Here is a 27038-nt window from a genome sequence, read left to right as displayed (position 1 = left end):
CCTTCTCATATTATGTTGAAGAGATTCAAGCTATGGGATTGCTATGTAGTATTCATCTAAGGGTGCAATCCTAACCCCTTATGTCAGTGCTTTCCAGCACTGACATAAGGGCAATGCAGCTCTGAGGTAAGGGAACAAACATTCCCTGACTTTGAAGAGGCCTCCGTGAGTGACATCCAACTGCAGGATGCAGCACATGTCCCATTGGCACCGCTATGCCAGTGCTGGAAAGCACTGACATAAGGGGTTAGGACTGCGCCTTAATTAATTCAATTATACCCACATTTTAATTAGTGTACATATGTTCTTTATATATGGCACTCCAGTAAGCACTGGACTAAACTCACCATTTAACACGACTGATTCTTATTTTGTATTCAACAGCTCTCAATCTACTTAAATCAGTCAGGTATGCCCAAAATAGTCAGATAATTTTTCTTTTTTTATTGTTCTAAATAACAAAATTCTGCTCATCTTTAATGACAATAGTTCTATTTAAACTATGCCCATGTTCAGTTAAAGTGGTCACAGAAACACTTTTTTGTAAGTTATACTGTGAAGAACATACTGCCATCCTCTGTTTTTCTCCTCCACTGAGAACATCCATCCAGTCCTGAACACTATCCCAGCCTCCTTCACGCTCCAGAATTTGACCCAATTGGACATTGTCTAAGTATTCCTTCAGCACCTGTAAACAAACAAGAAAATAAGTACAGATAAACAGCCTTGCAATTGTACTTGCTCAATGACTTCAGTCTCTAAAACATGCATAAAGTGTTCTCAGCACATTATTGCAAAATGTTGTCTCATATAACTATATTAACCATGTCAAATACCACAAGAAAATCGTGACAAGAAAGTGGTATCAATCTTCAAGTGCTCAAGTCTAATGCAAACTGTATTACTCTAAGCCAGTGACAGTTTGGGAACTGTGAGCTGGGACCCTCTGATGGGTCAGGACCTGATTTTTGGTGGGTTGCCAAAGATCACATCACTAATTACCTCAAGCATTGAGGCTATTCAAAACTCAGATCCTGTAGCTGCTAATTTCCCTGCAAAGAGCTCAGCTCAGGTTGTTTGCAAGATGGCTGCTATTGCCCTGCAAGGAGCTGAGCCTAAGTGTGCAAGCATGTGTAACTATAGGGAGATAAATGTTTGAGGGTCTTTTTACTGGTTATTACTTATAAATAAATAATATTTTATTTCTTCCTAGATCTTTTTATTTTAAATCTGGTAAACCTAGGTGGGTTCCAATAGAGTGTTGTTTAAAAGTGGGTCCCAGTGCTAAAAAGTTTGGGAACCACTGCTTTATGAAAAAAACACACCATTATTCTAACAACTGTGATGCCAATCCTCCTTCTGTTTATGAAAAGTAGTCCGCTAAGTACTGTGCTTTCATTGCACAGCGCCTAAAGTGGGAGCTATCAAAGTTTACCCCCTCACTACTGGCCTTGATTTATGACACAAGGTAGCCATAGCTACAGCATGCAGCCACCACAGCAACTTTTCACGCACCTGGACTGCCACTTCATAGGGAAGCAATAGTAGGGAATCAGACTTATGGGTCCTGTCTTCCTCATCCAGTGAAAAGTAAACAATAAGGATTTAGGTTCTTAAGGGAAACTAGTGCAATTAACAGCCCAATCCTGAGCTGCCTGGTTTGCGGGACCAAAAATGGCTGCTGCTTCATCCTGCGCACTCAGAAGGTAGTGCTGGAAGCTCCTCAGGAGAAGGGGACTTTCGTCCAAAGGTCCCTCACCAAAGGCTACTGAAAAAACTCCACTGTCAGGGAATTAGAGGGCAGGTCCTCTCCTGGATTGAGACCTGGTTGAAGACCAGGAAACAGAGAGTGCGTGTCAATGGGTAATTTTCACAATGGAGAGAGGTGAAAAGCAGTGTGCCCCAAGGATCTTTCCTGGGACCCGTGCTTTTCAACCTCTTCATAAATGATCTGGAGACAGGGCTGAGCAGTGAGGTGGCTAAGTTTGCAGACGACACCAAACTTTTCCAAGTGATGAAGACCAGACGTGATTGTGAGGAGCTCTAGAAGGATCTCTCCAAACTGGCAGAATGGGCAGCAAAATGGCAGATGCGCTTCAATGTCAGTAAGTGTAAAGTCATGCACATTGGGGCAAAAAAATCAAGACTTCACATATAGGCTGATGGGTTCTAGGCTGTCTGTGACAGATCAGGAGAGAGATCTTAAGGGTGGTGGTGGACAGGTCGATGAAAGTGTCGACCCAATGTGCGGCAGCAGTAAAGAAGGCCAATTCTATGCTTGGAATCATTAGAAAAGGTATTGAGAACAAAACGGCTAATATTATAATGCCATTGTACAAATCGATGGTAAGGCCACACCTGGAGTATTGTGTCCAGTTCTGGTTGCCACATCTCAAAAAGGACATAGTGGAAATGGAAAAGGTGCAAAAGAGAGTGACTAAGATGATTTCTGGGCTGGGGCACCTTCCTTATGAGGAAAGGCTATGGCGTTTGGGCCACTTCAGCCTAGAAAAGAGATGCCTGAGGGGGGACATGATTGTGACATACAAAATTATGCATGGGAAGGATAAAGTGGATAGAAAGATGCTCTTTACACTCTCATATAACACCAGAACCAGGGGACATCCACTAAAATTGAGTGTTGGGAGGGTTAGGACAGACAAAAGAAAATATTTCTTTACTCAGTGTGTGGTCAATCTGTGGAACTCTTTGCCGCAGGAAGTGGTGACGGCATGTGGCCTGGATGCCTTTAAAAGGGGATTGGACAAGTTTCTGGAGGAAAAATCCATTATGGGTTACAAGCCATGATGTGTATGTGCAGCCTCCTGATTTTAGAAATGGGCTATGTCAGAATGCCAATGCAAGGGAAGGCACTAGGATGCAGGTCTCTTGTTGTCTGGTGTGTTCCCTGGAGCATTTGGTGGGCCACTGTGGGATACTAGAGGCTGGACTAGATGGTCCTATGGCCTGATCCAGTGGGGCTATTCTTATGACTACTCACTTCTACAGCTCCCAAAGGTCAGAGTAGAATTAAGAGCCTCCATGTCCCAGGCGGGCAGCCCAACATGGACACTCAGGATCCAGTGCAGTGAAGCTCCACTGGTCCTGCCTCCCTCCTGCCCTGCTCCCTCCCCCAGCATGACTAATCTCTGCCCTCTCCCTGTCCTTCCTCCCTGTCCTTCCTCCACCTTGGAATGCCTCTGCCCACCTCCCCGCACCTACCTCTCCACTGCCCAGCAGTTTGGGCAACCGCCGAGCAGCAGAGCACCGGTGCTCCACCAGCACTAGCCCAGCACCAAGCTAGCACTGGTGCTCCAACAGCACTGAGCACCGCAAACATGCCTTACAGCACGTCTGTGACAGTGCACGCTAGCTGTGAGCCAGCAGGTGCTGCATAGGATTGGTCCCTAAGTCAGGCTGCATGCTGAGCTATCATTCTGCCTAGAAGAACTAACACCACAGAAGAGAGATAGCTATGCATAGAGACTGGCATGGTAGAAGTTTATTATATCTTTCTTTCTGTCTCTCCCCTTATGCATGTTGCATTTAACATGGAGTTAACTTGAAATTGTGAATGATGTTGAAGAGAGAGGCATCCAATACAAAGAGGTATTTCTTGTGCAACTGAAAGATTGAAAGCCAAACCTCTTATGCATCCTAAGCCCCAGTCTTCTCAAAAGGATGCAGTCTTTAAAAAGGAAATATATACATCTGTGAAAATACTGCATGATAGACCACTATTCATGATCCATTGAGTCAGTTTATGCATGCGTGCTGGGTTTTCTGTTCTGCAGAGAGCTCACTTGGGTGAAGTTTAACAAGAATAATTGCTACTGTCCTAGACAAGTGGATAGTTACAAGAAAGAAAGGCATCCACAATTGATTTGTACAGGATCGGTTTTTACAAGCAAACTTCTGTATTACTATAAAAATCCAGATGTGCAAACTGGTGCCCTTAGCAGCTTGTAGGACTAAGGCCATAATGAAGTTGTTAGGCTGTACAGCTGAATATATCTGAGGCACAGATGTAAGAATGGCAGCCAAGTCTGGAAGTCAGCTCGGAGAACGGTGGTCTGCGTTCATTTTGGTAACACTTGTGACATGTCGTACAATATTTCCGTAGATGTATATATTTCTTTTTAAAGATTGCCTCCGTTAAAAGAAGGATGGGGCTCAGAATGTGTAAGAGGCTTTCCTTTCCATCTTTCAGTCAGATAATTAATACACTGTATTTGATGCCTCTCTCTTCAGTGTCAGCCACAATTCAATGTCATCTCATGGAGATTTACCAAACTGTAACTATTATCAAAATTGGCTGGATGAACTGGCCTTGCTTTAATAAAATAAAGTTCACTTGAGTAACAAAAAATTCTTATACCAAAGCAAGGCTTGTACAAAAACTCATGTTATTGGCTTTTCTGATGACTACCTAGTTTTCAGTCTAGAAAAAAGGCGTCTGAGGGGGAACCCGATTGAGACGTACAAAATTAAGCAGGGGATGGATACAGAGGATGGAGAGAAGTTCTTCTCCCTCTCATACAATACCAGAACCAGGGGACACCCACTAAAATTAAGTGTTGGGAGAGTTAGAACAGACATAAAAAAAAATATTTCTTTACCCAGCGTGTAATCAGTCTGTGAAACTCATTGCCACAGGATGTGGTGATGGTATCTGACCTAGATGCTTTTAAAAAGGGATTGGACAAATTTCTGGATAAAAAAATCCATCACAGGGTTACAAGCCATGATGTGTATGTGCAACCTCCTGATTTTAGAAGTAGGCTACCTCAGAATGCCAGAAGTAGGGGAAGGTACCAGGATGCAGTTCTCTTGTTGTCTTGTCTGCTCCCTGAGGCATCTGGTGGGCCACTGTGAGATACAGGAAGCCGGACTAGATGGGCCTTGGCCTGATTGAGCGTGGCTCTTCTTATGCTTTTATGTTCTTATGTACATTTACACTATTTACACTAAATTTCACCTTTTATGAAAAAGCAAAAAAGGCTATTTATAAAAATATCAAAGTTGGCTAAAAAACAAAACAAAAAGATTGATCACCTGGTCAGAGATTCCTTTCCTTTTCTGGTCTTCTAGAGTATCTGGATAAATTACTTGGTCTCTGAGAGTTCCAAGGGTCATATATGGTCTCTGAAATTAAATTGTAGAGGATCAGGAATATCTGAAATTTTGAAACACTTTAAAAACAAGAAATCCCAAATGCTATGTTACCTGAGGAACATAAAACAGCTTTCCTCTCTCCGGTTTTGTTAGGCAGCCACCAAACAAAGGCCACAACTGCAACAGAAAAGAAAAATCATAATATTCAGTAGTTATGATTTTGCTGTTATTATTGTGATACATTATCCTATATTAAAATGTAATATTTATTATTATAATCCTCTGTAGACTTACTTCACCAAGGACTCGGAAGAGTGAACTTTTTCCACATCCATTTGGTCCACAAATCAGAACATTTGCACCAGATCGTACCTAGAACACAAATCAAGGAAGGATAAATATAAGTAAATATGAATTGAGACTTCAAAGTGTGTTGACTTCATCTTGTATTTGGTGAAGACTGATTATACCTGTAGCTGCTCCTTTAGCCAGAAGTCTCATTAATCTGTGAATTTGACTGAATCACTTTTTTTAGATTAAAAAATCTGAAATACGTCAAATGTGAATGTTCAGTTCTGCAGAACTTTATTTTAACCATAAAGTTCTTTTAAGTGACAAATTCTTAAATGCAAACATTGCCCAAGTTCAACACTTGTTCACTTATTTCTAAATCTATTATTCTAGTAACCAGTTAAACCCAAAAGCTGAACTACAGAACTGGAAATGTAAGAAATTATAGCAAGCAAGCAAGCTAAAGCTTCAGTCCTAAACATAATTATTAGTAACTAAAATCCCACTGAAGACTAACTTCTGAGTTAAAGTATTTAGGCTTTGACTGTAAAGAGATGACTGTATAGGTATAACCTAATTATCTGCGAATTTTTCACCTGAGGTTTTATCTCAACGCGATAAGAAGGGCCCTTTCAATTAAAGGAAAAAAGTCATTTAACAATAGCCTCGTTAGTGTGGGAGAGGGCAGCTGACAGACAATCCTTGTCTTTTTAGGTGCTTAGAACAGCTTCAGTTCAATGCAAGCAATCCCTCCCTTCCCCCTGAGCACATGAAAGAATGCAAGTGATTATCGCCTCCTCTGCATTCTCTCCCTAAGTTCCGGTGAAGGGAGGGGTCGCTGGGAAGAGGAGCCAACAGTGGATGAACAGACATGTCTCTAGGAGCTCCTAGAAGACTGTTTTCTCCCAAATACTGCAGGTCTGAAGATGACCTGAAGATCTTTGTCAGGAGAGACAAAATTTTCATCAGTGCAAGGTGCCTGGGAGACTGAAAACCCAACCAGGGTGGGGGGGGCTTTCTTCTCAGAGAAACCTAACTGTTTGTGACAGTATTGGGGGAGGTGCAGTAATCTGCAATCAAGCTGCTGGGTCTGTGCTGAGATGCCATATGGAAGAAAAAAGCGTGAAGCGTAAAGTTTAAGCTGGAAATTTAAGATAAGTGTTAATATTGTTCCCGGCTCTGATTGACTGATTTGGCTAAAAGCCCTGGATATATTGGAGGCGTTAATGAGATACCTTTTAAGGAGATTGAAAGTGCTCTTTTTCTTTGTAGTGGAATAAATCAGTGGTGGATTATAATTACAACTATAACTTGGGTGTGAACTAAAATCCAGAATTATTTTTGGACATAATTGGACATAAATCTAATTCTTATTACATTTGAAAGAGCTTTGTTTTCTCTGCACCAGAGACAGTGAGACTGTTTTCCTTCGTCTTGTTTCTCTCTCCATTAACCACACTGGACTGTTATCTGCAAGAGGTATATAAGGAATGCGGCGGGCAGAGCAGTAATGAGTGGTGGAAATAAGGAGAATAATAAGCTGAGGACATCTAGTGGACTAGAGAGAAGTTGCAAGATGGAACCCATTCCAGAAATGTGGGTACAGATAATCTTGATAAACACGGAGAGATTGCTTGCAATGAAATGACAACAGCTGAGTTGGTCTTTGCAGATTCAAGACAGTTTGGAAGACTCCCAACAGATAGATGTGTGTAAGGAGAAATTGGAAGATATGAAGAAACAAGCAGAAGATAAACAAGGGAGTGAGAAAGTAGACACGGGGAAAAATCAACAGGATGAAGAGGGGGTGCTGATGGAGATCAAGATAGATAAGATGCAGAGTAACATGGGTACACAAAATACAAAATCTGCTGCAACAAGAAGGGGAAAATACATCCCAGATGTACTTACAACCCTATACAAGAAAGTGTGGATCTATTAGATTTGTTATAGAGATAAACTATTAAAGATATTACAGGAGAAAAAATGGAAAGTAAGAAAGAAAAAGAACCCTGAGGGTTAACCTGAGGGTTAAAGAAAATTGAAGGATTTACTTAGTTAATGACAATGGTCCAAATTTATTTGAAAAAAAATACATATGAAATTGATTAATTAATTAATTGAATGTAATTAATTACATTAGAATGTATTAAATACATTAGAATGTATTAAAAAATAGCTGGAAATGTAAACGTGTGTAAGAATTGTTTTATATGTGGCTATTATGTCAAAAAAGTGTCATTAGATTGGAGAATGGTAAAGAATACATTATAAGAGATTGTTGGTCTCATCGTTTGGAAATTAGATTATTTTTATTTAATACAAATAAGTAATTGAACTAGTTGAGGTGAAAGAAAGTGAATATTTAGAAAATATATTATAGGGAATTAGGAAAAATTTATTATATATGATATAAGAAATACATAAATGAGTAGAAGAGTTAGAAGCAGATGGAAGAATTGTTTAATAGGTTGTCATATTTTGGTAACTAGATTATTTCTGTTTTAATATTAATGAGCAATTGGTTAGTTTGCACTTGATAGAAAGTGAATATTTAGAAAATATAGTATAGGGCATAAGGGAGAACTTATCATATATTATATAAATAAATGGATAAATTAATAAGCGGTAGAAGTAGATGAATAAGTAGATTAGGAGATATAGTATGATTAATTAGTAATGGTATATGGTATTAGCACTCCTAAATGTACGTTATATGTTTGTATGTCTGTGTGTCAATTAAAAATAATTAAAAATTTTAAAAAAAGAATGCAAGTGATTATCACCTCCTCTGCATTCTTTCCCCAAGTTTCGGTGAAGGGAGGGGTTGCTGCCCCCGAGTGAAGTCTTTAAGGTTTGGAGAGAGAATGAGTGGTGATTTTCTGCATTACAAAGGTCAGCAAGGTTGTTTTTAAATTGCTGAGCAAAGTGACATTGTTTTTAAATGGATTTCCTTTAATGCGATTTTGGGTATCTACATGGGTGCTGGGAACAAAATCCTTGTGGATACCAAGACTCAATCTATATAATATGTCCAGTGATCTTCAATCTTTTTTGTGTGACAAACCCAATAAATAAACACAGAACGAGAGTTGAGACCCCATCATTGATCACATCCCCCAAATCCCTGCCCCCACTGCCGCCTACTGCCTGCCCTCATTATGCCCTTCCACCACTGTTCACTGTAACCAAATATGCTTATTAGAGGGAGCAGGAAAAATTACCATAAAACATGGCACTGGTGAAAGCAATTGTGCTCAGTTGTGCTAAAACAAAGAACCAGAATAGGACTGGGATGCAATCTCTTGGTACTTGTAGGGGTATACTAGATGCCTCCCCCTTTAACTGGTCTCCAGTGTTGGTCAACCTTTTTCATTTCCATAAGTTGCGGCAACCCCACAAGGTAGGCTTTGCAAAACCATTGGGGTCCCAACCCAAGGTTGAAGAACACTGATTTAGGCCATATATTAATATAACATGATATTTTATAGTGGTTCTGGTGTTGGACTTAGTCATGGAAGATACAAGTTCAAATCTCTGCTCAGGCATAAATCCTGGGTGACTTTGGACCAGTCGCTATCTCTCAGCTTTAGCTTCCTCATAAGGCGGTTGTGAGGACTAAGGAGGGGAAAGAACCATGTAAATGGCTTCCTTGGAGGAAAGGCGATATAATGTGAAATACTCAAATAGATGTTTTCCTTCTTATCTCATAATTAATACATCAGATGATATTCAGGACTGTTCTACATGATTAAAGAAAAGCACAGGTTCCAAGTGATACGTTGTACTTTACATTAGCCACACAGTGACATCTAGTGGTTACACCATGTTAGACATTCTTCCAATGTGACTTTACTGGTGATGTTGAAATTTACATGCCTGGAACTGCCCCCAGCACTTCAACAGGAAATTTAAATGTGCAGAAGTTCTATTAAGAAGCCTTTGTATCAGATTATAAATCAAAAACTAAGACTGCAGAATATTAGAATTATATGGGCTGCTGATAAATTTTATTCTACTACAGACGTTTCTGGTACAAATCTATACTTTATAATTTTTACTCAACATCATATTTCAGGCTGAAATACCATGTCATAACATACCTCAAAGTTGAGGTCTTTAATCAACATATCGCCATTTGGTGTTGCTAATGGAACATGATCAAACCTGCAAAAAAAAAAAAATGAACATATTGCCATTAATACAGAGTGATCATACTTATCATATTACACAGCAGAAAAACAATTCCAAAATGCCTGCAATATAGCCCTAGCAGAAAGCAAAACAAACCATAGTAAACAGCTAAATATGCTGAACAACTAAAACACTTAAACAGCTAAACATCTAAATATGAGGTTCTGTTATAGTGAGTGGAAACGAAGAAAGAATAATACATTAAAATCTCCAAAACAGAGAATGTGTAGCATTGTAGCAGGAGGCAGGCATCATATGTCCATGGTTTCCAACCCCTACAGCACAAGCCTAATGCATGTCTATTCAGAAGCAAGCCCAGTAAGTTTAAAGAAACTTTAAAGAAACTTACTACCAAGTAAGTATGCATAAGATTACAGCCCTAGTCTTTGCTCTTTATTATATTTATAGGTGATTGTTCAAGACCACCACAAAGACAGAACTGGAGATGAAAATACACTTAATTAAACACTATGTTACTTTTTTCCCCTCCATGTTTCATTTTAAAGGTCATGCAGCCCGAGAACCTCTAGGCATACTGAATACTTTAACACAAACATCAGCTCAGATACTCCTTGGTCCCCAAGGTACTGCAGGTGACCAATGGAATAATCTGGACAAGCACAGACTTATTCCATTCTGTTCTCTACTTCTGCTATTAATCTGCATGCTTTTGCATTACAACATCTGTAAACAACTAAGTAGTGCAACTGAACACACAAAGCTGCTTTATGCAAAGTCAGATATTGGTCTACTTTACCCAGTATTGCCTACTTGGACTGGCAGCAGTTTCCCAAGGTCTCAGGTGATACAAATTACATGCACATTTGTAAAACTGTACAATTTGCATGTTTTTCCTTTTGCATTCATTTTATATTTTAGCATTTATTTTCCCCCCCACAGAATGAGGGTATTCCTGGCAATGAATTCTGAAATCCGTGGTTAAATGGTGAGGGTGAAATTAAAAACAAAGTTTAAAAAGTGTAGATATGGTGGACTTAAAGAAAGTTAATAAGAAAAGAGAGAGACTTTACATACTTGATAATATTATCTGCTATGACAATTTGTCCAGCACCAGGAATCAGGGGGACAGCTTGCTCCATTTCTGAATCTTAAAGCACACACAGACACAAACATTAAAGAGTGGACAAGTGTGTGACACCAATTAAACATATGCATAAAGCATATCAGTTACCCTTTTCTTGAGACAGCATGGTGCGTTGGTATTTGCCTTTGTTTAACTCCGTCAGAACTTGCATTAATTCTGTAATTCGAGCTGTGAAGCTAAAATGAAAAAAACAGTTACACTGAAATGACATTCAGAATTGTTCTACTGTCAGCTGGTACTACAGAAAAAAACAAACTAAACACCAAACAAAAATTTGACACAATACTCCAAAGGAGTCATATTTACAGAATATGAGCATCTGACCCCACCGCAGGCAACAGCTGGATGGACTAGGGCACATGTGTGCACTCCTCAGGCAGCCAAAATGGCCGCCATGACTGCTTCCATGGGAATGGAGCCCCAGAGAGCAGGAGGCAGCAATGCACAAACGGAGAAAGCTCTCCCTTGCTGGCTGTGAAGGGACTCCTGCAGTGATGGGGATGAGTAGCCCCAGACAAAAACAAGAAACAAAATAAGGCAAAAGGAACGCTGGTCAGTCCAGCTGCCAGCAGAGCTGAAAACAACCCAACCTGCTCTTCCAAAGGCAAGGTCAGTTCGGGGAAGTAGAGGGAGCTCTCCCCACAGGAAGAACTTTTTTCCTGACTTGCCTTTCCTGTGAGGGAGGAGCTACCCACCTATGGAGGACTGACCCCACTATGGAGAACCCACCGGAGAAGAATAATTTAATTGCTCAAGTGTCTTGAACAAGTGACTACAACTACTGAAAACTGAAAGCACATGGAACATTAATGAAAGAATGAAGAGAGGGCTTTGCGTTTTCAATAAGTGCATCTCAAAGCTTTGATGAAGTTCAAATATTACAAAATAATTTTATTTAAATATTTGTAAACAATATTAGGTCATAAATATTTATTTTTTATAAACCCTTACTTTATTAAATAAAGAACATGCTAAAGTTATTACAATAATCAAAATATTGCCATTCCACAGAACTACTGAAATTGCCAATTCTGAAAATAACTGCAAGTTTTGGATGATGACAATGAAGATATGTTAGGGGTCATTTATAAAAAGATAGCCAGTTGTACATGTTAATGGTTGACCTTACCCAGCCAATCGGGTCATTTCACGACCTGCCAGAACTATCCTGCCAAGAGCTTGAGACATTCTCAGCAACATTCTTCCACTTTGGTAGTAATCCTTAAAACAACAAAATGCAGCGTTGCTCAAGAGTGAACTGAAAATACACACCACTCGACTAATCTGCACTGGTCACCTAGAAGTTGCTACTCACCTCTAGAAGTTCTGCATGGGTACTATTCTGATGGCGAGGATGAGACAGGTTCAGAAACGGGCGGCTAACAACCAGATAACCAACTACAGTTGCAAGGTCTACAATTAAAAAGAAAAAAAGTCATTTGACAGCTAGTTCTGAATGGAAAATTAGTATGACGGTAAAAGTGCATTAACCTACACCCACCCAACAAAGAAAGCCATGCATCGTTATTCTCCATTCTTTAATGTATTCCCATATAATAATCTCATTTCAGTAGTTAGTGCTCACAGGTTAAACAGTGGGGAGCAATGGCACTTTACACAGCAAAGCAGCCTATTTTTCCTTTTATCAGATAATCAGACACAACTGTGAGAGAAGAATAATTGCGAATGCTCACATTTGGCAATGATGGTATCTATAAAACCCATAGTAAACCGGAACAAAATGAAGTTGTGTAAGTGCTCCACCTATTGAAATGAAAAAGTAGGTAATTATGTGCCACACACTCTATATATTTCAATAAATTGATCAGTATCTCCAAAGCACAAGCCTGATGGTACACATACATCTGTAGAAACAGAAAATAAAATGTGGCACAATGCAGTGCACACAAAGAAAATATGGAGTGTGTACACCATTGGCCACTTTTGGCTCTGAGGCCTGCTTGCTGCTCCTATAACCCTGAAAATCTCAACCAGAATTTAAAAAACAGCAGGGCACTCTCCCATATTCACACACAATATGAAAACATCACACAAATGCTATATTTGGCTAGCATTAGAAGTTCTGTTTGCACAAGGGGTGATTTGCTCATCTTCCCTCTGTACTTCCCTGAGGGCCCCCCCCCCCCAATTTTCAAAGAGAACAGGGGAGAAACAGCAAGAACTATGGTTGCAGAAGTTCCTAGAATTGAACCCATTGATTCCACTTAAAACAATTCTCACAGTTTTTCATCCATTCATTGTGCCCACTATTCTAAAATAGTCCACAAATTTCTACGTCTTTTCTGTTTTTCTCACAAAAGTTTCTCACAAAGGACATACTATGCTAGTTATTAAAAACCTGTTGCTATTTTTATTCTTTTTGGAAAACTTAATCTTTTCTTAAATTTTGCTAAATTCTTAGCATGCGATGCATCAGGTAACTGTTACTTCATAACATCTACTCACCTCAACTATCTTAAGTAAGTCACTAAGGGTGCAATGCTAACCAACTTTCTAGCACCAAGGTAAGGGCAATGCAACTCCAAGGTAAGGGAACAAACATTCTCTTATCTTGAGAAGGCCTCCGTGACTGCCACCCAACTGCAGGATGCAGCACATGCCCCATTGGCACTGTGCAGGAAAGTTGGTCAGGATTTGGGCCAAAATCAAAGAGAGGAATTTAGTAGTTGCATTATAGAAGCAATTTATGTTAGCTTACCAATTTGTGAAAGGCTTTGTGAATTGTCAGTTTTTCCCTTTGATTTCCATTGTAAAAAGCAATTTCTTCACTATAAAGAGAGACATTTTTAGTGCATAGATTGATCTTTGACAATAGTAACCAGAAATCAGACTAGAGAAAGTTGAGAATCAGAAAGAGAATGTGGTGGCAGACTCCAGAGATGCCTGAATGGCCTACACCAGTGTTTCTCAAGCAGTGGTACAGGTACCACAGTGGTACTTGCAGTGGTGTCTGATGGTACTCAAGGTATGCCCGGATACCTACTGCCCAGCAGCAACACCAGGAATGTAACACAACAAACAGTGGTAGGAGACTCCAAAGCATGTTTCTCCATGCTCAAAAAAGCCCTCGTCCATTGGTGTTTGTTGTGTCGCATCTGGCCTTCCAACCCAGAAATAACTGACAATGACGTCATCGCTAGTTACTTCCAGTGATACTTCAAATAGGTGAACCACGTGAAGTGGTACAGCAGGGGACTAACATTGAGAAACATTGGACTATACCCATCAGTACTCACATGAATTGCTCATTTATTTTCCATAGGGGAATACAGAATTCAAATCCATGATCTCCCACATGAACTGGTACAGCCTGCTCCACCACCTCAGCATTCTACCACCTCAAATGTAAAGTGGGCCTTAAATCTTACTATAGTTTTGTTTTATACTATAATATGAAATATAATCTCTTTAATAACCAAAGAGAAACATCCAATAATATCAAAACCATTGGCAAGCACAACATTCTTTTCCTTGTAATGGCTAAACTACCATTAATTAGCAAGGTGTTTGTGCTTTATCACCTTAACTTATGCAATGAAATGACAATCCTGCCATCTTAAGGTCTATTGTACTTGCAGCTGGCCTTATTTCCACAGTATTTTCTGGTGATAGCTCACACAAGGTATCCAAATAATCATATTAATTTCTCAATGGATTATTCAAAAGTGGATTTTCTGCTTGCATGAGTAAATCATGTTTGGAACTGTTTTCTAAGCATACTACAGAGAAAATGGACGCACATGCAAATCCTGCGCATTCAACCTCAGGACAGTGACTGAATTTTTATGCAGTCATAGAGCTCAAGTCCATGGCAGATTAACTTAAAAAAAAAAAAATGAAAACACACTGAAATGTTTCCTATTTTTCCTGTGACAGCAATATTTTGTGTTGTGACCAGTATTTTGTGTTTGTGTGTTTTGTGTTGTGACCAATTATGAACAATGGTTTACCTTCAAAAAAACCCATACCTATTTGTAATGAGCCTTGAGTTAACAAATCTGTACTCTCCTTCATATTTTTGCTCTGTCATGGTCATCTTGCCAATGGGTCGTCTTATACGTGTAAGGAAAAAGCCCGAAAAAATCAAGTAAGCCATCATAGAAGCAGGACCCTGTAAAAAGTTAGGAAATGATACAAAAGAGAACATCAGGACAAACCTCTTAGCAACATGGATACTAAAAGTTTAAAGTATGAACATATGTTAATTTGTGGAAGTGTGTTTATATTAAAGAAAGTGGGGTGCTTGAACTTTTCATATGGGCAACAATTTACAACAGGATGGTAATGCACTGCCAAAAGAGCAAACCCTGAGAATGTACATATTTAAGGACCATTTTTATGAATTTCATTATTTCTGTAGTAATTCTTAATTATACCAATATTGAACTGTATTGCCTACAGTTCAAATACCTGCACATATGAAGCACCACACAAACAGACTTAATAATATAAGTATTTGCGTAACACTTTCTGAATGTGCAAAGCACTTCATGAATACTATCCTGACAGAATCTTACAACAACCCTGTAAGGTGAAAAGTATTATTATGCCAATATTGTAGCTGAGGCAGAGAGTGGCTCACGCAAGCCTCCTACTGAGAATTCATGGCAGGGCCCAGATTCAAGTGAATCTGCAGCTCAGTCTTTGTCACTGCATTACACCAGTTCTTATCATTACACCATTCTCGGTAGTACTGGGAAATTCTCTGCATGTATTCCTCCATGCACACCAGAGATACTGGATGGGGACAAATGTATTTTGCTAAGGTAATAACACTGTATCACATCATTTTAAAAAAAGCAAGCACAAATTTGACTTGAAAGATGAAATTGGGCAATAAGACATTTTAAAGTTTTTATAAAGTGACATTTTTGTATAGTTTCCTATATAGTAACATAAATCCCTATATCAAATTAAGCATTCACACCTCATATGATGTTCTATTAAATAAGATGTTTTAAATACCTAGATAATACATGCAAGCCCAAAAGATATTGACTTCCCATATTTGTCTTTAGAATCATCATCATAATAACTGAAATAGGTTTATTATAGGTCATCTTGAAACATGACCAAGATTTACTCAATTTCCCAATAAGGCTTGCTAAGAAATGTGTATAGCTTGCACCTTCTTTTTGAAGTCAACAGTTAGATATAACAACTTGCAGAATTGCAGCCAAGGTTTCTTAATTCTTATCCAAAGCTTTAATAAGTATTCTTATTTAATGTGCTTGAGTTCTCTTCCATTTCAGAAAAATCCTTGCAAGTTTTAAAACACACTTACATATACTATTCCACTGAAGGAAACTTTGCCTAGGAATGCTTATTCTTTTACTATAGTAGTTAATACTTGGGCCTCCATCTAAACAGCTTTGATTAACATATTTGTTCATGGGAAAAATAAACCTCCTGGACAAGAGAGCAGTGGGGAGCAATTTCCAGAGCAGTGAGGGAGCAATTCATGGGATTAGAAGTCGGTACTAGGGAGACAGAGTGACATCATTACATTGACTCAATAAATTATATGAAGTTTGTTGTCCAGGTTCTCAATCCAGAAAGAAAGTTAGTGTCTTCAAGCTGCATTTGGCTGAGCAAAGTATCAGTTGAATTCTAAGATGCTCTCATAAGAGTCTAATATATACTACAAATTATCCACTGTAACGCACTCCAGCACACAGAACATCAAGTCACATGTGGGAAAGGACACAGGCATACAGTAGTTTCTCCTGCTTGTACTTGAACCATCTCAAATGGAAGGAAGAGGAATTTCCGGACAAGTACTTCTATAACACTGAAGCTTCCAACACTGAAGGAAAGAAATTATTTTGCACCCATTAGGTCTGCATCTTAGAGTCCCCCCAACTGAAAATTCAGCAGTGTTGAATGACAAAAGTAACCTTCTGAGAGAAGATAATAAATACTCATGTGCACTGGTGATTTGGGAGTCAACATTTTTGTGGAACTAGTTTATAAAATGTTTTAACTACAAACTGCCCTTACTGAAGCCATCAGATAGAGGAAAAGAAGCAGCCAGAAACCTTTCTATTATGCTAGGACTCACCAATTTCAATGAAGTTTATGATACAATCTACTGTTATTTCTTATATAATTTGTTTCATCATACAATTCCTATGTCACTAACAATCCTAATTATATTAGATTTCAAGCACTGCTAGTTGCTTTGGAAACCACCACAGATACTCACCAATAAGCTGATCTCACAGATAAGTTGAGGGCAGGGTTTGAGCCAAAATCATGGAATTTTCTATGACCCTCGGATAAGTCAAGGAGGGACTCGGGGCAGGGGTATCTGACTATAGTTTTGTCTGATTTTACATGAGGCCAGATCCAGAAATATAACCTACCAGTAATTGTTACCTTAAAACTGTACAGTCTCTAATTTTTTAAAAATATAGTTAAAGATCATAAGATACATTTTCATTCTTTAACTCAGTGTTTCCCAAACTGTGGGTTGGGGCCCACTTGGTGGGTCACGAGCCAATTTCAGGTGGGTCCCCAATCATTTCAATATTTTATTTTTAATATATTAGACTTGATGCTACCATGGTATGTGACTGCATTTGGGGAAATGTTACAGACCTGTACTTTTAACAAGCTACTATGTATATTCATTTAAAAATGATAGTCAATGGAACTTACACCTGGGTAAGTGTGGGTAGGATTCCAGCATAGGGTTGCTTAAAAATTTTTTCTGTCCGACGATGTCATTTCCCGTCATGACATCACTTCCGGTGAGTCCTGACATATTCTCATTCTAAAAAGTGGGTCCTAGTGCTAAATGTGTGAGTACCACTGCTCTAACTACTGGTCTCCACAACCTTTCTGTAAACACTATCAGAGTAAGTGGACTGTAAACAACATACCAGTAGATCAGTGGCTTCCAACCAGGGCTACATGTGACCCGGGGGCACTCCTTTAGGGGTACTTGAAAAAGAATTGAATGGCAGAAAGAGGCAGGCAGTGCTCCAGAATGCCTTGCAGTGTCAGCAAGGTAGGAAGAGAGATGGCTGTAAAGGCCCCACCAATAGCTAGGCTTTGGTAATCAATTCATGTATGAATCAGTGATTGAAAACCAGCAAAGTAAAAAACTGAAACACAATATGGAAAGTGATCAATCATCAAGAATTTCTCAGGACACTTCTAGTGCAAAACAGTGAAAAGGATTTGATTAATGATTCTTCTGCAGTGGTTCCGAACCTTTTAGTACTTGCATACCCCTTGGCAGCCTATTTCCATAAATTATACCCCTCATATGAGCTAAATGTTAGTAACTAATAATAATATAAGCCCTCATCTCCTTTATATGAAAACTTCATTCTTCAATGTAGATCAATCAAAAACATTCTAGTGTGTAAATTAAAAGAGTGACTTTACCTGAGCACCAATTGCACTTGTTAGCTTGAAGATATACAGAACAATATCCAAAAATGGCTGTAAGAGAAGATAAATATTAAACATCATGAAGAGGAAAAAAGATAAGAGTTTGCAGGGGGAACACCATTCTAAGCTTATTTACAAACCTAATTTACAGTCAAAAAAATGTTAATGTGCCTGTCTGCTGCCACATTCTTCCTGATGACTATTTTTCTGGGAATTACTTATACTGGGCCTGCCTCAGAAACCAGCAGCCACCACAGCTACCAGGGATGAGTACAGTTGTCATCTTGTTCCACCAAGCCCCTGCTGCTACTTGGAGCTGCAGCAGAGAAGAAGGGACAACATCCAGAGGCCACCTTTACACCTGCAACCCAATACAGCAGAAGCCCTGCTCCGTGCAACAATCTGCTGCCAGGTTCTTACTTGTGGCTATTTTCCTGTGCTGATGCATTACGTTGGACTGATGCAGTTATAAGAACCAATAGTAGCCACAGCCAAAAATTAACTGGTTTTTAATTGTCTGTAACCATTTTGGGAGGTTTTAGCCTGAAAAGCAGTATACAAATGAATGTAATAAATTTGTTGTGCCTATTTGCCCTGTAATTGAAGACAACCTCCAGACTCACAGTGTTACGTGAAAATCCCCTTTTGCCTTTTAGTTGTGATTTTCTGTCTATATCTGGTTATGTTACTATGGACTAAAATATCATGCAGGCTAAACTTCTCCCAGCACACAGGTCACATTTCCAGAACTTTGGTCAAGCCACAAGCTCATGGTTACACAACCACCACTCCCCATGGTCACACATTATGGGAGGAAGTCTGGTGTCTTAAATCACTAAGTGTCTCCTACATTACTGTATTCATTGTATTGTTTTAACCCAATCACTGTTTAAGAACTGTATGCAAACTTGAACTGCCTTCTTGTGTCTTAAATCACTGTTTAAGTGTCTCCTACATTACTGTATTCATTGTATTGTTTTAAGTTCCCCCATCTAGGAACCCAGCCATAGACTCCACTGAATTTTGCTGATAACTGACATTCTGATCCTCTTTCAATGTTTTACATACTCCAAGCACCCTGCTGTGTAGTAGTAATCAAGCTGCCATCCAGCTCAGCACCAATCTTTTAAGTGAGTGCCATCCAGTCTCCCAACCCCTTTTAAGTGAGGGCTTCCTCTCACATGCTCTCTCGCTCTCTCCCCAAGGACCAACACATCTGTGTTATTAATTATTATTATTATTAACAGTATTTATATACCGCTTTTCAACTAAAAAGTTCACAAAGCGGTTTACAGAGAAAAATCAAATAAATAAATGGCTCCTGTCCCAAAAGGGCTCACAATCTAAAAAGATGCAAATGAATACCAGCAGAGAGCCACTAGAACAGACAGTGCTGGGGTGAGGTGGGCCAGTTACTCTCCCCCTGCTAAAAAAACAAACAAACAGTACTGTGTCAGAGGGTCCTCTTCACAGGACCCTTCTCCCCCCCAACTGCTCTACAGGACAGGTAACTATCTTGTGCCTAGAACTCTTTTCCTTCTCCCCCCTTCTCTCCCCATCTTTAATTAGCAGCTGGGGTTGGCAGATCAGGGACCCCTAAAATCCTTCCCTACAACCTTACCATTTTCTGATTTCCTCGGATGTACCAAATACTCTTCACACACAACCACCATGAAAGCTAGGTACATTGGATTCAAGTATGAGGACCAAGAAACATACACTTATCATTTCTACATGTGCATTATGTTTACCTTTGTGCTTTTGTAATAAAACTATAATCTTTTATTAAAAGTTATCTTTCTCTCAGTCTCCTCCTTAAGCAAAAGGGAATTTCTCTGCATTACACCGTCTTGTTACCCAGCCTATGATCCTAAGGTTCCAATAAGGGCAGTGTAATAATTCCCCTAAACAAAACAGCCCTTTTGGTAACAACAGTGGGGCTGAAAAGTGACAGCAAAAGTGGTCCTGGAACTCAACATACAAGAAACATTATAAGTACAAGGTGCAAGTTATTGACTGGATTCCTAAAATGTAGACTAGTGTATTTCTTCTGTTGTATGCAGGATACGGCCCAGGTGAAAAACACTGACGTTCACTTCACTGCACCACAACATGTGGGCTGAACTTATTTGACTCATTACTTGGTGGCCTAAATTTAAACACTGGAAATAAAAACCGCACACAGTTGTGCTAAACATGTGTACTAAATATTGAGAGAAATTTGGAGAAAAATGGGGTAGAAATGGCTTTAATAAATATTCAATACTATTAATATACTCATATCTTATAATTAATGCTAAATGACATAGAACTTGAAAATATCAAAAGAATGAAGTTCTCTAAGCAAGAGAAAGAGAAAGTACTTACCTTGCTAAGGTTAGAATATAGATCTACTACACTGTTACAAAACTTTTCTACATCTTGTGTGAGCAGCTGATCAGGATTCGCTATTCTGTTGTCCAGATTCCCCATTTTGTAGTATGTGTAAGTCCTGAAAATACCATGAAGTCAGCAATTTAGATAGTATGGCATTTTTACTAAATTGTCAGTGTAAAACATTATTATGGTCTCGTTTTTAAAAAAAATTAGAACAAGTGTATATGACTAGTTATTTTAACATTTTAGTGTATTACTAAACAATGAAACACTGAAAAACATTACTTACTGAAGATATTGATCATAAAGGTACTTTGTGAGCCGCACACGGAAACACAGCTTAAGTTCATTTAGCCCATACTTCAAAAAGTTATTCACCAGGGATATCTACAAAGAGCAACACAGCAAGATACAATCAACCCACCAAGAACACAGAGAAACTTATTTGCATCAATAAAAGCAAAATCTAAGGTGCATAAAAACCACCACCTTATGTTAGCTCAAATCACACATTAAAGTCCAAAATAGGACAGTCATCTGATTAAAGAAATCTTAATTGATGAATCAAATCTGCATAAATTTGTAAAATACTATGTTTTAAAGAAAAAAGCAATAATTCTCAGGAAAATTATTTTAGGGAATTCAACACTCTTCCACAAAGAAGAATGGCTCTTAAGTTGGTATTACATTTATTACAAATATCTATATACCACTTTTTGCATTTGCAGCATGCAGTACCTGCATTAAGAATTACACTGCAAATTTACTGACCAATTAATCAAGGGTTATTTTTTAAGCCCATGACAATATTTCTAAGATTGCAAACCTAAACACACCAAATAAGGAAGAAGTCTCTTTGAACACACTTCTGAATAAACATGCGTAGGACTTCGCCATAGATGAATTAATCTACCGAAGTTCATGTTATTCATCTAATTATCCAAAATGTACCCAGCTAGCACATGTTTTCATGTTTGCACCGGCTTCTGCTATGGCACAGTCACAGCACTTTATAACAGGAATATCCTTTGTTTAAAAGCCTCCAACGCATGTAAAAAAAAGCCCCACACTGCATTCATCTTATATTGGGGGGAGGGGGGATAGTCAAATTGCCTGATGAAATCATAGTAAAAACACATACATGAACAGATGTATTTCTGTATTAAGGGCTTTGCTACAGTACGAAGGAACAGTTATTAAGGGATAGTATCTTGGGTCCAGTAACTTCTCACAGATCCCCAAAATTATTCATGCATTTTTCCTTCAACTTAAAACATCCTGGTGGTATGAATGAAATGAATAATTAATATCTACTTATGGTAATTGGTGGATGCACCAACAGTATTCAGAGTATTCATCCCACTGGAATCATTTCTACCACTAGCAATAGACTCTTTTTGTGTAGGAAAATACATGAAGTGACACAGGAAGTTTTATTTTTCTTATACAACTATAACCCAGAATGCATAGGGAGATTTTTTTTAATGTGCTGTTTTAAACAACATGTTTTTCTTTTTTTTAGACTCACTTTAGAGGTCACCTGAAAAGCTGGAATTTGTATTTTCAAATCACTTTTGCCAAAGGGATGAAAATAACAAAATACCCCACTTACAGCAGGCATGGCAGCGATGAAGTTGAACAAGTACCTCTTGAAATCTTTCCTGCTGCGGCCAATGATACCACTGCAAACCACCACATGCAAAACGTTAGTGGCAAAGGGAAGCAAGCCCCACCCAGCAATGTTTCCCCAAAAGAAAGCAGGTAGAAAGCCATTTGTGAACACAAGAAAAAAGTTCAACAAATAAAGCAACAAGATCCTATTTTCTCCATATAGGCCTTGCATATCTGTTGGCAAAGCAGCAGTTGATTTATTGAAATCCTTTCATTTATCTTGCTTGTTGCTGTAGCCCTAATATAGCTAACTACAGAGTCTGAACATTTGGAAGGTTTTCAGACTTTCAGACAGTTTTTTCCAAGGAACACTACATGTTACAAACAGCACAGGACTGCTATGACTGCATCATGATTCCTCATGTCTAGTTTACTACAATGTCACTGTAATGTGTTCCTAGTCCACTTCATCAGCTTCTTTTGGTAGGGGCAAGGAAATACACCACATAATGACAGGACAAATATAGACTGAACTAGAGGTTATAGAAGGGAAAGGTGGGACTGTACACGAGGCTGCTCTTTCCAGAAGCAGCTCCATGTGCTCTGTAATGAATGGATACCATTGGCCCAATTACCACAGATGTTTTTATAAGAAGAGTTAGAACTTGAGGAACACATAATTGTGAAGAGAAAGAAAAGGAAACTAAATAGATACGTGTTAAACATAGTGGGGGAAAATCAGACGGAAACAACTTAAAAAATGAGGTTTTATCATCTGCTAACCCTTAAAGCGATCACTGATCTAGAAGGAGAACAGATGGACATGGTTTACTTCATAAGTTTTTAACCAAGTTAGAAAACATTTGTATAGAAACCTAGCTAAAGGATTTCCTTTTTGGGGGGGGGGAAGGGGGTAAAAGGCAAGCATAAAGATCACCAACACCATTCCGTACAACTTGTAAAAATACATTCTGAAGCAATTCAGATGAAAAAGAAAAAGCCATAGGAGTGCTATAGACTGTACAATTTAGTTGAACTGTTCAAACTAAATCTTTGAAGGAATAAACCATTGGTGATAAAAAGCAAATTGCTTCAGTTATGCATCAGTTATAAGCGTAAATATAGGCATGCATCTACAATATCTGTTTACCAGTGGAATGGAAACTACAAATTTAAAAAAGAAAGTCTTGAAAAGCGACAGATTCCTGCCTATGATCGCACTGCAAGAAAAAAAAATTGTACAAAATTTAACAACTGTGCTAGCTTGGTAGAGGTAATCACTATATAAATTCACAACACACAAGTGTAGAAATTATTTCTTCAGAAGATAAATTTTTCAGCAGAGAACAGAAAGGTAAGAAAACACTCCAACATTCACAGACGTTTTGCATGCTTATTTTACAAATTTATCTCTCAATTAAGTATACTATGTTTTTATATGTAACTACAAAAATGCTTTATGCATGTAAAATAGATACAAAATACAGAACTTAGGAACTTTCAAAAACTCGCATTTTTAAGAGTTGTATCCTAGCCTAGCTTTGCATGGGCAGGTGACATTTTCACCAATTCCCCCACCCCATCAGCAGGCATCACCTCAACCAATATTATATCCCATCTTGCTCCAGAATATCCCAGGACCCTTAGGAGGAAGCCTCCCACATAGAGGCTGCTACGGGAGAAAGGAGAAGCAACTCTGTATGAACTTCCTTCTATACACAGAGTTAGTGTATAGAAAAAAAATTGTGTTTTAAAAACTTATATTTCAGCAGTATTTCTTTTTAAAAAACACAATGAATTATCTGGATATAATTACCGCACACATGATAGCATTGCACGTTTATGCAGAATACACAACACAGATAGAAAAAAGTTTATTCTGGATTGTATTCTATAAGACAAAGTGGGTAGAATCCCAACCTAGAGCTTCTACTATTGGAAGTTCCTTCTGTCAATGAAAGAACCATTCCATTTGTGCAAGCTTCTTCTGTTTGCGGAAGCACTAATTGGGATCTACTCACAGTAATATAATCGCAAGTTAAAAAAAACAACTCTTGCAGTTGATAAGATTTTAACTTAAATACAGTTTTAGCTCATGATGATGGCAGCTACACTGTACTCTGCCTGATAGGAAGTTGTTTTTTTAATTTAAATACAGCTTTACATCATGACAATGGAGGCTACACTGCACTCTGCCTGATAAGGAGTTCCTGTAATAAATTTCCCTGCCATCTTTCCATAGCAGCTACCTAAAAATCTATTCCTGAGGTTCAGGGAACCCTACAGAGCAAGTCCGCATGCAGGATAGGTAGTTGCTGAGGGAAAGGGAAATTGGTGAAAAGCTCTCCACTGGCACAAACGGAAGCATCTTCTGCTCATGCAAAAATCAAGACACAACCTGTTCATTGTGTCCTGGATATGGAAGAAATACTTCCATGAACTTCTTCTGTTTGCAGAAGTATTGGTTTGGATCCAGTCCAATGCCCTTTCACAAAAATAAGGGTACAACCCGCTGTCTTTTCATACCTAATCCAAATAGTTACTTGTAAGCCATCTTTGTCACTAGCTATCACAATTGTATCTTTTGATATACTGTACTGTGCTACATAAGAAAATGATAAACGAATCATATAAGTGGCACTTACCTCTCAATAACTGTTCCATTCTGAATCATCCAAATATCACAATATGTTCGAAGTATCAGCATAATGGCAATAAGTATCAAGTAACCTGTCTAGCAGAAGTAAAGTGAGAAAACAGTGATTAGTGATTACATTTCTTACAGAGTGTTTAATGACCTTCTTAAAATTGAAAAGAAGCACAAATTACCATTCACTTTCAATAAATGCAGCACCTAGTCTTTGCCAGGCCCAGAGCGTTCATTTGTGCTGTACCCAGTGATGTACCTGGGGGGGGAGCAAGGGGGACAAATGCCCTGGACACCAGGCATTTCTTGGTAATAACCAAATAAGGATTAATGCATACACAGGCTGCATTAATGTCAGAAAACCACAATGAAACTGCATGAGTTTCAAATTCAATTTATAACATATTTAACATATATTTCCCATTTTGCATCACCTTCACTTGCTTCCAATTTGCTCCTGACCCAATTCAAAGTGCTGGATGTTGACCTTTAAAGCTCAAAATGGCTTAGCCTATTTAGGCTATATCTAGTTGTCTCCAATATAAATCTACCTGTCCTCCCTGGTATTTACCTGCGCACACCTCCAATACTCTAAGGTGAGGCAAAAACATGCAAAATTGGGCCTTTCTGATTACTGACTCCAGGTTCTAGAATTCTCTTCCACAGGAAGAACATTTGACTTTAACTCCCCTCTGTTTTCAGCATATCACGGAGACCCTGCTGGTCCAGAAGAACTTTGGAAGTATTGCATAACATCTATTCCTTTTTATGAAACGATGCTCAACAACTGGATGAAGCCATCGAGGCGGCTTCCAATAGTGGAGTGCTGCTCTGGGAAAGGTTTGGATGCTACCCATAGCAAACTGAGTATTCCCTGATGCTGCTAATTTTTAATTTTTCCACGGATTTTTTGAATTATACCAATATAAATTTCAGAAAAATTATAATCTGGTAGTTCTTTATGTCTAAGTGGCAAAAAGGAAGAATACAAATGGTTTAAAAAATAATAAACCCACATCAAAGGAGCTATACATAGAAGTGTTCTCCACTGCTGAAATCAACATGAGAGGAGACTACTGCCACACAAAAGGAAGTTTGAAACTCATAAAATTGCACTTTTAAGAAGAATACACCTTTAATCTGTCAAACAGATTACAAGAAAATTCTAGAAATCACCTTACTGATTTATCTACTATACATTCCCTCATCATATGAGACCCATTGCCAAAAGCTCATGTAATTATTGATTATCCTGGTCTTCTGGATAAATTCCAGGATATCTAACAATCTTATGATATAGTCAGAATTCAAAAAATTGGGGGGGGAGGAGCTACAGCCCAGGCAACAAGACACAGCTTTTAGAGCTCCATCGGTCCCTCTGATTTGTAAACTCCTCCAAGGATTTGGGGGGGGGGGGGGCTTTTTCTGGCTAGGAGAGGCCAGGAAAGTGCTTGAGACTGGAGGCTAGTTAACTCTTGGGGAAAGCAACCCCAGGAGCGGGGCAAAGCCTGTCTTCATAGCAACAAATCAAAGGAACTCATTTCTGGCAGAGGCAGCCTGGTTTCTCCCCTCCTTTTTCCCCTATCGCTGGGACTGCAGCTCCGAAGGAAGAGAAAAAACGTTTGGGGCCGTTTCTCAACTCTTCAGTCAAGGAGTGAGTAATCTCCCAGTTTGATGTCTTTGAAGACCGGGTTATTTAGAAGATACAGTTGCTTAATAGACTGAGGGAATTTGTTCTTGGTGGAGAGAGGAGGAGCTGAAGAGATGGCGTTCCCTCAGAAACCCGCATCAAAGACGCTGTGATTTACAATTTGAAAGACTAAAGATAAGACTAATTAAGGAAACAATAACTTTGGGAAATTCAGAGCGACCTGCTGAGATGGCCTTGCTGCCTTTTTAAGCTGTAATCAACAAGTAAGGAAAAATAATCTACAGACTGTAAGGGACATTTCAAACACTGGATAAGGATACCATGAAGTAGAGAGACATCTAGTGGAGAAAAAATATAACTGGTTTTTGGTTTTTTTTGTGTCTCCTTTAAGAAGACTCTGGATGAAGGAATGCTAAAAAGACTGTCTGTCTGTGTTGGAGATTAATGAGTGTTAATGCTGAGAAATCAATATTGTAAGCCTTAATGAGACTTTGATTTATGGAATTGATACGGTAGTTATTAGTATAAGAGCAATTGAAATTATTTTGTAGGGATATATTGTTTTGGATGCCCTGTCTATTTTTTATTTATCTCAATGTACAATGGAATATTCTAGGAAACAATCT

At 38.7% G+C, this 27038-nt stretch overlaps 1 protein-coding gene across 1 annotated transcript in view; it reads right to left on the bottom strand.

The window, feature by feature from the left end:
• Window positions 1-27038, bottom strand: part of ABCD3 (ATP binding cassette subfamily D member 3) — a 56446-nt gene that overhangs the window by 8275 nt on the left and 21133 nt on the right. The window contains exons 4-20 of the mRNA XM_066625548.1: window positions 24760-24848; window positions 22116-22185; window positions 20793-20890; window positions 20495-20618; window positions 18122-18178; window positions 14695-14837; window positions 13425-13494; window positions 12400-12469; window positions 12021-12118; window positions 11835-11926; window positions 10793-10881; window positions 10636-10708; window positions 9510-9573; window positions 5410-5487; window positions 5227-5292; window positions 5056-5145; window positions 569-688 (exon numbers count right to left, since the gene is read on the bottom strand). Of these exons, the coding sequence (XP_066481645.1) occupies window positions 569-688; window positions 5056-5145; window positions 5227-5292; window positions 5410-5487; window positions 9510-9573; window positions 10636-10708; window positions 10793-10881; window positions 11835-11926; window positions 12021-12118; window positions 12400-12469; window positions 13425-13494; window positions 14695-14837; window positions 18122-18178; window positions 20495-20618; window positions 20793-20890; window positions 22116-22185; window positions 24760-24848 (1491 nt within the window). The remainder of the gene's footprint in view (window positions 1-568; window positions 689-5055; window positions 5146-5226; window positions 5293-5409; window positions 5488-9509; window positions 9574-10635; window positions 10709-10792; window positions 10882-11834; window positions 11927-12020; window positions 12119-12399; window positions 12470-13424; window positions 13495-14694; window positions 14838-18121; window positions 18179-20494; window positions 20619-20792; window positions 20891-22115; window positions 22186-24759; window positions 24849-27038) is intronic.

Source organism: Tiliqua scincoides, chromosome 4, assembly GCF_035046505.1.
Source record: "Tiliqua scincoides isolate rTilSci1 chromosome 4, rTilSci1.hap2, whole genome shotgun sequence".
NCBI classification, from domain to species: Eukaryota; Metazoa; Chordata; class Lepidosauria; order Squamata; family Scincidae; genus Tiliqua; species Tiliqua scincoides.
This window is presented reverse-complemented; position numbering and strand designations above follow the sequence as displayed.